This window comes from Cyanistes caeruleus, chromosome 3 (assembly GCF_971803275.1).
Source record: "Cyanistes caeruleus chromosome 3, bCyaCae1.hap1.1, whole genome shotgun sequence".
Classification (NCBI taxonomy): Eukaryota; Metazoa; Chordata; class Aves; order Passeriformes; family Paridae; genus Cyanistes; species Cyanistes caeruleus.
Window position 1 is genome coordinate 89257151 of NC_141703.1, and position 12608 is coordinate 89269758.

A 12608-nucleotide genomic window follows, 5' to 3' on the forward strand; every position below is an offset into this window, starting at 1 on the left:
CAATGCAACACTCACGCTCCAACAATGCTGACGCTGCCTTCCCTCTCAGGATTTCCCAGACACTTCACTCTCCCGGCTCGCTCATAGAAAGAGGCCAGACGGGCACCGAGGTAGGCTGGATAACCACTGTCTGCAAACACCAACACACAGAGATTCAGTCAAAGGCTCAGAGTTTGAGTAAGATCAAAGTTTTACAAGACCAGACTGAGGAAAGACTACTCACCAGCCGGCATTTCAGCCAGTCGCCCTGAGATCTCCCTGAGGGCCTCAGCCCATCGGGAAGTAGAGTCTGCCATCATACTGACATGGTAGCCCATATCCCGGAAATACTCGGACAGGGTGATTCCTGTAACAAAGACAACAGCGTGCTGCAGGGTACAGTTCAGAAAGGGATTCTATGCCTGTATGTCGTCAGAAAGATGCAAATTAACCAAATTATTTGAGTTTATATTTTAATGGAAACAGACAATGGAAGCTATTCCCTCTTGCTAATGTCTCCACTGTCTTTTTGCTGTTGCTGTTTGTTTCTTCTCGCTCTCCTCATTTTTGTTTATGAGCCGCTCAGACTCATCTTACATTCAGGTGTATTTCTTTGAAGAGACACTGCAATGTCACTGGTGCTACTCTTTCCCTCACTGAAACCATGAACTAAGACTCTGCTTTCTGTAGAATGTCTCCTTCCCTTTCAAATCACCAGAACACAAGTGTGAGAGAAGGTTGTGTTTTATCTGAATTATATGACAACTGTTCATAAAAAAACCCCAAACTTTTAAAAAGCCATTAAGAGGTTGCAAAGGAAAGATTAGTCTGCCAGCTTGGAGAATATTATTCCTGTCCATTAAGTGGCTGTACTTGTCAGCAAAAAGCTAGTCAAAACCTAAAGCTTACAGAATTAACACATGCAGAAAACCTACACAAGTCCTGGCACAGTAAGTTCACCTTATAAACAAAATTTACTTCATATTCAGAAATAGCAACTATATGCAAACAAGTCAGATTCAATTAAGATACTAAGACTTGGTGCAGGCAAGATCTGAAAAGGGTTACTTCCGGAACTAGACAGGTCTCTCGATATGGCCATCTCAGGAACTGAAAATACCAGAGCACGGTGGTTTCCTTTATACACACAGCTTTCTCTATCCTCTTGTAAATCTTACCAGTATAGATGGAGGCTTCTCTGGCAGCCACAGGCATGTTGGAAGTATTTGCTACCAGAGCTGTTCTCTTCATGATGCTTTCTACCTTGCCATCAACTTCCATTGTTAACTAAAACGCAAGAAAAGGAAAAACACCATGCTGTAACAGTAGCAATTTTTTTGTTAATTTTTCAATGCTTAGGGTTTTTTTACTGTTTTACTTGCCTTGTATCAGGACACTCTCCTCACAGCTATTCTACCAAGAGCAGAGATAAGATTCAAAATTTTAGGATATGTTGGTTTGTCTTTCAGACTGCACACAGCTTAACTTTTTAATGTACATGCTTCAGCCCCACCTCATCTTCTGCAACTGCCAAATCCCTGTTGATCCCATTCAAATAAGTAACGACAAACCCACTGCAAAAGGAAGCACATTGTCCTATCTCAGATTTCCAGGCTGAAAGAGCTAATAATTATTAGCCTCCTGTCATAAGTCCATTAGGAATCAGAGCTTTTTTCCTCCATCTACAAGAAGCTAAGTTCATATTTGACAACTGGACATAAAACCACTTTTTTAACTGCAGTGAAGCCTTACAAGCACCTGAACAACAGAATGCACACCCCGAAATTTGTGTAGAATTCCACTTATGAATACCCTGGGATTTACCTCCTTCAAGGCCACCTCAGCTTGACTTTCCCACCTTGTCACCAATCAACACACCCAAGTGCCTTTTACCCCTTATTTCTAACAGTGAAGTTTCCACCTGACAGTTTGTACTATGTGACCCCGGAAGAACTTCATTAAAACATAGTAACAGGTACAAGGATTGGTAAATCTGTTGCTTGGTTGTTGCTTCTTTATTAAAAAGGTATTTTCTACTTCATTCAAAAGGTATTCCAAAGCTTAATATACCAAACTAATATCTGCTAACTGTATCACGCTGCAACTTGCATATGAATGCTGCATTTTCTATGCATGGTCAAGTTAGAGACATGACCAGTGACAGATAAGATGCTTACAACCATGCTAAATTCTTCTCTGACATTCATTCTGGCTTTATTTTAAACAACTGAGAAGGTACACCTAAAAACCAGTCAAGATGTTTACTGAGGGGGCACTGAAATAATTCTTGAACAAGCCAAAGGGGATTTTTGTCAGAGCTTCAAGGCAGGCAAGATGGTATTTTCAAGTCACTCTATCAACACGATATTTTACTTGGTTACAATAGCAGTACAATAGCAAGTCTTCCCAGGAAGGTTTAGTCTCCATGAAATCTCCATACTAACCTCAGGGAAATCTCTCAGTACTTCAGACATTTCATTTCCTCGTTCTCCACAGCCTACATAAATGATGACATCACTGTTGGAGTACTTTGAAAGAGACTGTGAGATCACAGTCTTTCCACAACCAAATGCCCCAGGAATCGCTGTTGTACCCCCTTGTACACACCTGAGTAAAGAAAAAGGACTCTGATTTGCAAGGAACTAAAAACCAGCTCTTTCCCATCTTAGAATATATTTTCCACTAGAACTCCCTCATCAAAAGCAGAATGACAGGAGTCACATTCAATGTTCTAGGTGACAAACACAGAGGTATTTCACTAAATCAAAAAACTGAGGGATTAAACCATCCTTTTCTTCTCCGGTCCTTGAAGTATGTGACTTATGCTGATACAACAGTACCACTTTTGGACTTGAAACATAGCAGTTTTCACTGGCTGCTGAAAGCAGCAATGGAGTGCAAATGCTAAGTAAAGAACAACTGTACTTAGCATTGTAGAATAAGCAGCACAATATTTTAGGACCAAAATAACTGAATTCAGTGTCTTAGAAGTTAGCTGCTTAAATGAGCAGTCTGTGTTACAGTTAAGTGCAACATTTTTCCCAAGTGGGAACCTCAAAATCATTGGAAACTACACATCCTCAAGACCATGGAAAGATAGCCTACTCATGCAATCAAATGAAGATAAGCAAGCTTGGAAGTTCTAGCCTTTCTGCAGATGTGACATGGTTATGTTAAGTTTATGCATGTCCAGTTTTTTTCTAAATTCATGCACCAGAACAGTTTTGTTAAACTTCCTTTTTCCACCAGTGGGTTGACCTGCCAAATAAATATGAGAAGGTTGGCTAAATGTCTTTTAAGATTATGCTGTGACACATGGTGAAAGCTTACCCTTAAAAAAACCTAAGGATCCAAGGCCTCCTACCTCTGCTCCCCCTAAGAGAGAGGTTTCTTGCACGGTAGAAAATAAAAGGAAGTACTTACGGGAAGAGGGCATCCAGGACTCGTTGGCCAGTTAATAAAGGATGATTGGCTGGTAACTTCTCGGTGACAGGGCGGACTTGACGTACAGGCCACACCTGCACCATAGTGAACTTCTCCTTCACACCTTCAAACTCCAGCTCTAGCACAACATCCTAACAGAGAGCACCACACATACAAAGTAAGCAAACACCTGCATACAAAGCAAAGACCAGCACACAAATTCTCATTTTAACTACTCTGCACAGGCCTTTGGTAACACGACAGAGCTCTTAGAATCTCAACATGCAATCATCACCTCCCAAGGGAAGGCTCTTTCCCATATTTACAAGGCCACTGGGAGAAAACAGTGTAAGATACAGCATACATTAAAAATATGCTTTCAAAGAGCAACTGAACTTTACATATTCATAAGATACCGTAGATCCCCACAGAGGTCATCAAACATGGCATAGTGAAGTGCCATTGGGAAGCCATATACATAGAAAGTACCTGCACTAAATAATAATGCACCCCCTGCAGGCAGGGTAGCAGAAGTAACCATTATCTCAGACACTTTGTTGCATGAAACACTTAAGCTGGCCTCATGCAGAACAGAAAGAGTACATCTACCTTATAAAAGAGACATGGAATATACCCAACTGCTGTTTGGGAGACTTACTGAAGTGTCATAGTTTCCTGGAGGAGCAATGTATGTAACTGTACCCCTATTCCGTGGGGGCAGCATGATTTTGTGTTTGATCAGGGAGTTTTCATTTACCACACCATAAATATCTCCACCAGTGATGTGGCTGCCAACCTAAAATCAGAACAGGTCTATTAGTCATAACTTTTAAAAAAGAACCTTGACAAACTGCAAAAAATACTACAGCTATTAAGTCTAGCACTGTGATTATCCCTTTTAAAAATTCCTTGTTGCAGCACAGTAGCTCATTTACATAACTCATTACTCCAACAGCATTGAGAGCAACACTACCTGTGCTCAAGTGCCTTTCAAGGCTCAGACAGGAGCAATTACTGACAGAGAAAAGGAATTTTCTTCGTTTCTTTTCCACCTCTCAACCTAACATGCTAAGAAGAGAAAGGACAGCATATGCTAACCTGCAGGGTTGGAAAAAAGATGCTGCAAAGGGCTAAAGCTATGACATTTTCCAGCTCTAAGGCTACCTTCACCATTTGCAAAATGTGTGCTGCAGTCATTGTTTTTGCTCAGGCAATACCTGCTCCTGCTAGTGCTTACTGAAATTGCACGAGTTTCTCTATGGTTTGGTAAATACATTAAAACTCTGTAAATTTCTCATATGCAGCAGCAACACACCGTAAGTTGTATCAAGTAAGTTTTGGTGATCCCCATCCAGTCTCATACATCACTACCACCTCTTAAAACTCCTTTTTGCAAACTTCAATAAATGCAGCATCAGCCACAGGTCCCAGCAGTCAGCACGCTGCTCCAGGCCTAAGCTCTGGGGGTGGAGGAGCGAGAGGGGAACACAGGATTGTCAGAACCTACCCGCAGATTTTTGGAAGGTGTGAAATCCCATTTGATATCTCGGCTCAAAGCTGACACGTTGACACCTCTGGGGATATAGATACTTTTGGTCAGAGTGCTGATGTCTGAGAGTGGTCTCTGGATACCATCAAAAATAGCTCCCATAATGCCAGGCCCCAGTTCCACTGATAGGGGCTTCCCAGTACGGAGCACAGGATCTCCTACAGAGACACCAGCTAAAGATTTGCTGAGGAAAAGTTCATCCAGAACAAGAGAAAGAAACCAGGTTCACAACATCATACTCTCAAACTCCTTTTCTGACTTTAAGGTAATCCTAATCCTATGTTACACATCACATCATTTAATGAACATATAGACTTTATATTAAATTCTGAATTTGCTGAAACACCAAAGTTCACCATCCTCTAGAGAGGCAAAATAGTGACAAATACTCCACTTTACAATCATTTGTTCAAGTCAACTGTTGTTGGCAACTAATGTCAACTAATATGGATGAGTTCACTGGAGTGCCAGGCAGTGGGATGACAAAACATCACACATTTCTTACATCTTCAAATCTAGAAAACATATTAGGCTGTTTAAGTCAGATAATGTTATGAAACATGGAATTTTTCACTTCAGAATTTGTTTAGAGAGCACAACTGCTTTGATCTTGAGCCTTGCACAGCTTTTTTCCAACAGCAGCCTAATTTTAAAAGGAGTTTGTCTAAGACCAGCACTACTGCCCTCCCATCTTGTATCAAGTTGTCAGGTCTATCCACTACCTAAGCTTCAGAGATGCACAGTAGACTTTTCTCAGCAAAGGGCCAGCACCTCGGCAGAAGGCCCTGCTAGAATACAAAAGAAACCTCTAAAACCTATACAAAACTCAAGGGATCAAATACAAAATGACTTCAGAGAGGCCTATGACTGAGTTTCTGCTCAACAGGAAATTAAAGGTAAACTATACGCAAACTTGTTCCACATACTGATGGAAAGCTACTCGATACTGTAACAATGATGCCAACTAAAATGATAAATTATTACAAAGAGACAGCACCTAGGCAGCAGTTTACCAGCAAGCTCCTCAGAACCAAGGTTTCGGAGCCAGTACAGCCTTTTTTCCAGGCTCTAATGATACAGCTCCCCTTGGGAGGCCTGGCTTCAAGTTTTATTATTTCTTTTCTGATATTTTCTCACACATATATATATACATGTAATATATCTAGGTTTTATTTTAGAATATATGCTGCATTATAGCTGGACCAAAATGCTGTAAAGCCCACTGCAGAAGAAAAAGTGTAATCTATTATGCTTGGCAAATACTCTGTCCAGAAGAAGGCATCCTGCCCACTTTACATTTCTTATTTAAACATTATACAAGCACTGTTATTAAAAGAAAAAAAAAAGAGATGCAAGAAATATTGCTTAGTTTTGCCATTTATGGTTGACACTTGTCAATGGGCCTTAACAAAGAGGCATTAAAATGCACTTGAATTCTAACGTACACTTAGATCTCCAGTTAAAAGAAGTCTCCTTGCTACACAGCCATACAAGGTAAGATTCACCTTAAAACCCTCCAAATTTACGAAACACATGCAGAACAGATGTCCTGCTAGACCCCAAAGTATTGAGGGCTTCTTTCCACCCTCTTTACCCTAATCACCAGTACTGTGGACTGTGTGGTCTGGCAGCACACGAGGAAGCAGTGAAAAGGATACACGTTTCTTCATACACCTGGACAGTTGCCAGGTCACCTTCCAGCCGGATAATCTCCCCCACCAGTTCACTGTGTCCTACTCGTACCAGCTCATACATGGCAGCACCTGCCATGTTGCAGGCTGTGACCACTGCAAAAGACAGGCACATAGGTGAGTTGTTTTTCTTGAAGCTCAGGAAATTCACCCATTACAAGCCAGTATAGAACTGCACAGCATAAACCTGGTATTCACCCATATAGGACACAAACTCTTGAATTCACAAAAGGATGCCACAACTCCTGGTATTTCTAGTTTAAAAGTCAGAAAGAGTACGTTTTCATACAGTTTTCATTCTGTCCTTTACCCAGAATAACAGGAGACTATGAGAATGTAGTACTTCACAGGACAATTCAGGCCATAATTTCTCTTATCTATCTTGACAGATTGCAAACGTTGAGGCTGTGAGATGCTGCCAACTTTGACAAACAAATTCTACAGGCACTTCTCCCTTGCAGTGAGCTGGGCTACATTTTCATCTGACTAAATTAAAACCCACAAGAAAATGGTGAAACTCACCCAATGTCTGGTAGTTACATAAACCAGTGGTTGGGGGTCAGCATTTTCGAGTCACTTAAACTTCTGTTTACCTTGGCAGCATCTGGATGCTGACATAAACAAGCCAAGGCACCTGCTAAATACCCTTGCATTTAAAGTGATGCCTAGAAAGCTTTTAAGAAAACACTATTTTTTTGCTTTATTTTGTAGAAAAGCAATGTGTATCTTAGGGCACTTAAATTAACTTTCAACAGATGAAGACTGTTATGTAGCATGTTTTGGGCCTGAAACTTCCCACCACTTTGAGTTAAGATTTCAGCAGGTCATATATGAAGTCCTGGTTGCTTTAGAACAAAATTTATTATGCCTTGTATATTATGATCACAGTAATGCACACAGGATTCACTTATTTACATAAAAATACATTTTCCACTTCTTGAGAAAGAAAGCTGTGTCAGTTTAAAATTGTTTCTAAGTACCACTTCAGCAGTTACAGAATTTGCAGTTAAACTTGTGCCTATTTAGGTAGGGAATTTTTTATTCATCAAATATGCTGCATTAACAAAAATACTTTCTGATCTTCTGTTCTCACATTCCGATCCTTTCCTTCAGCTCTTGAAGAGAAGGCAGGAGGGAGTAGAAAAGTCAGCAGATTCTGCATGTATTCAAAAGCTGCTGCTATCAGAGCCTAAACTATTTCAGTTGATAAAGATGAAGGAAGAGTCCTCCTTCTCCCAGCTGCACTATCACCACATTGTACCACCTTCCCTGACTCTTTTGTCTCCTTACTGAGCTACCCCAGCCCATGGTGCAGCAAACAGAGCAGCTTGACACTGACAGGGACTGAGTATCTCAGAAAGCACAGGGGCAAACTTTCAGTGAGAACTGACTACATACTTCATAGCTTTTAGAGAACCTAGCACACTGGGCCCTGCAGATTTCCAACCAAGGGGCTTCATCTCATACAGAAAGCTTACCTTTTGTTATTACTATTGTTTTTACTCAACTGACTGCTTCTGCTCTTTACATTTTCAAGAAAGGTTAATTAATAGTAACATCTTGTTACCAGCTTTTTTAATAGTTTATCAGACTATAAATCAGTAATCCTTCTTGAAGTCCCCCACCCAGAAAAAAAAAAAAAGAAGATGAAAAGCACCACCCAGAGCTCTTTTGTACTTCTCTACTTTCAAGTGAAGATTAACAAGATCCTAGATAAAACAAAATTTATTACTTCCTTTACAAAATAATACCTACCAGGTCCTGAGACTCCATAAACATAGCCAACAAAAGCCTCTCTGTCCTCATCACGGATTTTGGGGAGTTTGGAGAAGTCCATTTTGCCTGTTCAACTGAACAAAATAAAAAAAAAATAGGAGTCATTCTTGAAGAACATACACATATAGTAAGTTCCTCCTCTTTCCTTTGCTCTCTTCTTATTTCCAGTTTAAAAGAATTCTGAATTCATAGCCTGAATCACTTTAACCACTGTGATTTTAAAGCTGCAAAAAGTGAAAAATTAAACTATTTAAACAAACAAAAGATCTGAAATTCCTTGATCTGAGATGCAGAAACACAGGGGTAGAACATCAGGTAAAACACCACTTTGTAACAAGTGCCACAGAATGCTACTGAATGAAAAAAAATGCAGTGCAACATTTCCCTAACACTGCATTGTTTTTAAGCTTGGTAATAGGATATCTAAATGAAAATCTCTTCTGTATTGTCATTACCCTCCTTCAAAATATGGAGTTTTCCATGATTCTGAGTGAGTGAGTGAGAGAATGTTCTGGGTCTGCTTTACTGCCACCAGTCTCTAAAATGCAATACTACAAATATTAATTGTGCAAATTCCATTTTTGCTATCTTAAGGCTCTGAATCACAGCATTTAGAGGAAGAAACACAGATTTTCAGAAGGACCAGCACATGAACACGTGAGTCCTCTCTACGTGTCTCACAGCTACATATTACGCAGTTTTTGTTCTCAGTGAAACCCACGGAGCATTACAGAAGAATTGTGCTGAATAATGGCCAAAACCCCCAATTTGCACCAGTTAAACAACAGGCTGTCATCTCTTGCCAGTAACTGTTTAGCGAATCTAAACAACTGGCACTGGAAAAGCTGTTTTATCAACAGACTTCCTCCATCCATGTTTGTCCTGCGGACGATATTTGGGCTGTCCTGCTTCCGGTGCGGATCAGAGGATTTAACGGTTTTGCTTTGTGAGCCCTCATCATGCTGTGTGTTACCTTGGAAACTGATGGGTGTTAGAGCACTGTAAGGCCACACTCTTCCCATTTCTCCTGTACAGACACACTTAGGACACAGCACTGGAGAAAGGTGCACCGCAGCTGCCCCAGCACAGAGCACTTTGGTGCTAATCAACAGCAAGGCCCCTGCTTTGGTGACATGAACTGGGAGGCATCAGTTGACACTCACACTCAAGTCTTTGAGAGAAGCCTAATCTAACCCAGCATCTTTTACAAGGCAGCAAATATAAAGGTATACTCAGGCTTAAAAACCTGCCCAGTTTACAATAAGCAAGACAACAACTCCATTTCCACCCTTTCCAGCACAATTAAAGGATACGTTTTTGCCTGTTCTTTGGGAGCAGTAGCTGACTTCTGCTATTCTTGAACTCCTAGAACTGTTTTCCAGCTTTTTAATACAACAATACAAGTCCTCGGCCCCTCAACCTCTTTACTGATCTCTAAGTTTTAAATTGGTGGCACTGCTCCATAAGATAAAGATCTCCCACGATCCCAAACCCTTGCTCATCCTGAAGGAATAGCTTCTTCCAGGCTCCACGTCTCAGTGGACTGTGTGTACTGTCTATCATGGCTGCCACTGATTTATTCCACAGCAGCCACCACAACAGTTGATCATGGCTTAGTCAGCACCAGCTTGGAGCAGACCTGCTAATGGGTCTCGAGCCCAAAGGCTGAGCCAGATATCCATGAGATCCCTCTACCCGCCATAGCCATAGGTTATCTTTCACACTGCCTAGTGTTCAGACCCAGGAAGCAATTTTAATTTCATTGTTTTTTTCTCAAATGTCTCCTCTGACAAATGGCAGAGGGGAGGTCCTCACAAAGCAATCTGCCATTCCTGAGCAGCTGGTATGAGCTGGTTCTGATCTGACTAACATAACTATCTCACCTTTTTTGCTTTTAACAACTAAAACATTGCAAAACTCAAGCAACCATAATTGCTGTTCATGCCAGAAGAAGCAGCTGCTCTTACAAATCAAAATTAAACATTTACTTCAATATACCATACAGAACAACATCCAGTGTCCTACTACCAACATCATCTCTAAAAGCACAGTAGAGAGTTAAAACCACATTCTCATAACTGAATTAGTGACACAGCCTGGCAATTAGACAACATCCCATATGAAAGAGTCAAATTACAAAGGCAAGGAAAAGCAGGAACACTGGGCCAGTTTCAATTTAAATTAACTTTTCTTCATAATCAAAACCTGCTTGAAGTGACTGTTTATCTTTTAGGGAGGCAAGTAAGAACCTCAGAACAGCCATTCTGCAGTTAAATGGCAACATCCTGACAGCCAGCACCTGCCTCTCTTATTCCTGTGGCTGCTCTGCTCCCTCTCTGTTCCTACAGCCTCCTTTCCAAGTCACAGGCCAAGCCAAGTAAAAGCATAAGGGATTCCCCCCTCGACCACCTAGCAGCACACTAATAAACTCTACCTTTACCATCATCTCTAGCATCTGCACTAACCGCTTCTAAACACATACCTATTAACTATTTCAAGTGCAAAAGATGTGAATTCTTTCTCAGCTCTGCTATGCCTCTAAAATACAGTCTATACAAAGCCAATGCCCATCCAGCCAGGCTGACCTCTTTCTTAAGGGGTTACACATCTCATAACACTGAATACAAATTAGGGGGAAAAAAAATTTTAAAAAGCTGCTATTTATCTCTGCATCCTTTTCTTGTGCTTGTGTAGCGTCACTACAGATTTTCAATTTATATGGAAAAGTCCTTGAGGGCCAAAATGCTGCCTTACCTTCCTACCCTGTTGGATGTTTCCATTGCCAGTAATCAAAGAAAATGAAATACCCTAAAGCATGTATGTACCCCAGAAGCCACAACAGCTGACCATTTTAGAAATCTACAGAACCCCTGAGGCCTTTGAAAGGCCTCTTGCCAACACAGGATATTAGGCACTATATGAATTTCCCTCCTACAAAAGTCCACTAGCACACCTACATAGGATATTAGCTTAATTTTAATTCCCTTATGAGTAAAGATGCATCTTGTATCCTTTACAGCTTATATCTTCCTTATCTAAAACAGTTCACCAATTGATTTCAAACATGCTCTTAAGCTCTAGCAATCATACTCTGATTAACAATGCCAGAAATCAAAGTATTACTTGCAGCAGAACCTTCTTTGACTAAAAGGTGATTTATTACACTGATTTTAAAGTCCTAATTAAGTAAGAGCCCATAACCTGAGCTTTCTATCTTGGTTTGCCCCTAGCACAGTAATCTGGTTACACAGTAGCCCAAAAAATGTAACTGCCCTGCTCTCAATGTTGGAGTAACCCATTTTCCTTCACTGTTCCTGGGTTTTGCATCTAACACTTGATCAGATGCAGAATTTATATGGTGAACTGCCTTAACACAAACGTCTTTTCAAAATTCAGACTCTGGCACGATTTTTAGAAGAAGCCTTCTTGCAGCAAGGAAGAAAATCTACAACAATTTTATAATATAACCACAGATCCTTACCTTATTTTGCAGAAGCAGGGAGTAACAAAAACCCACAGGCCTAATTAGAAAGCTAGAATTCAGCAGTGAAGCATCACCGCTTGCAAAATAATCGTCCTTCTAGTGCCCCTACACAGAGGGATGAGAAAGCCTGCTGCAGAGGGGAAAGAAATTTCTGACACACAGCAGAGGCACAACCACCTGACTTGATGAGTCATCAGTCTCTCCCTCTCTCCCACCAGCACCGAGGAATGCCGCAATAGCAATTCCAGCCACCTCGAGCCCAGCTGAACTCCCATCTGTGCCCTCCCTACTGCACAGGACCGAGCAGAAGAAATTAAAAGGCTTTGGTGCTTGCATTAAGGGCCTCCTACAAAGCCAGGAATCCCAGAGTCTCGAGTGGTGCATACAACTACTCAAAAATCCTTGAATGGGGTGCATGTTTTCTGCTGGAATCCATTCACTGCCATCCCTCCGGTGTAACACAACCATGTCAGTGTGTGCTGTGCTCTGGAAGAGCTTAATAGAACAACTGTTTAACAACAGACTGCACAGGGAGGCGCTGAACACACTGCAATACTAATTGCTTGAGAATGCTGAACACTATTGATTGCCTCCAGGAGTCTTGTGGGGCTTCCTTATACTCCAAAGCCCTTCCCCTGGCCTGCAGAAGCATTAATGCAATTGCACAACATCCAGCACCTCAACAAAGCAGAGAGCTGTGCCACGC

The 12608-nt window shown here is 41.1% G+C and overlaps 1 protein-coding gene across 2 annotated transcripts in view; it reads right to left on the reverse strand.

Annotated features, from left to right (window-relative positions):
- ATP6V1A (ATPase H+ transporting V1 subunit A) overlaps window positions 1-12608 on the reverse strand; it is a 30527-nt gene that overhangs the window by 9555 nt on the left and 8364 nt on the right. The window contains exons 1-10 of one of the 2 annotated variants that reach the window (XM_086884014.1): window positions 11900-12086; window positions 8398-8492; window positions 6610-6738; window positions 4910-5124; window positions 4061-4198; window positions 3403-3554; window positions 2424-2586; window positions 1158-1266; window positions 224-346; window positions 16-130 (exon numbers count right to left, since the gene is read on the reverse strand). In XM_086884014.1, the coding sequence (XP_086740140.1) occupies window positions 16-130; window positions 224-346; window positions 1158-1266; window positions 2424-2586; window positions 3403-3554; window positions 4061-4198; window positions 4910-5124; window positions 6610-6738; window positions 8398-8479 (1226 nt within the window). In that variant the 5' untranslated portion in view covers window positions 8480-8492; window positions 11900-12086. Of the gene's footprint in view, window positions 1-15; window positions 131-223; window positions 347-1157; window positions 1267-2423; window positions 2587-3402; window positions 3555-4060; window positions 4199-4909; window positions 5125-6609; window positions 6739-8397; window positions 8493-11899; window positions 12087-12608 lie in introns of those variants that run through there. The other variant, XM_086884013.1, reaches the window with a different exon arrangement.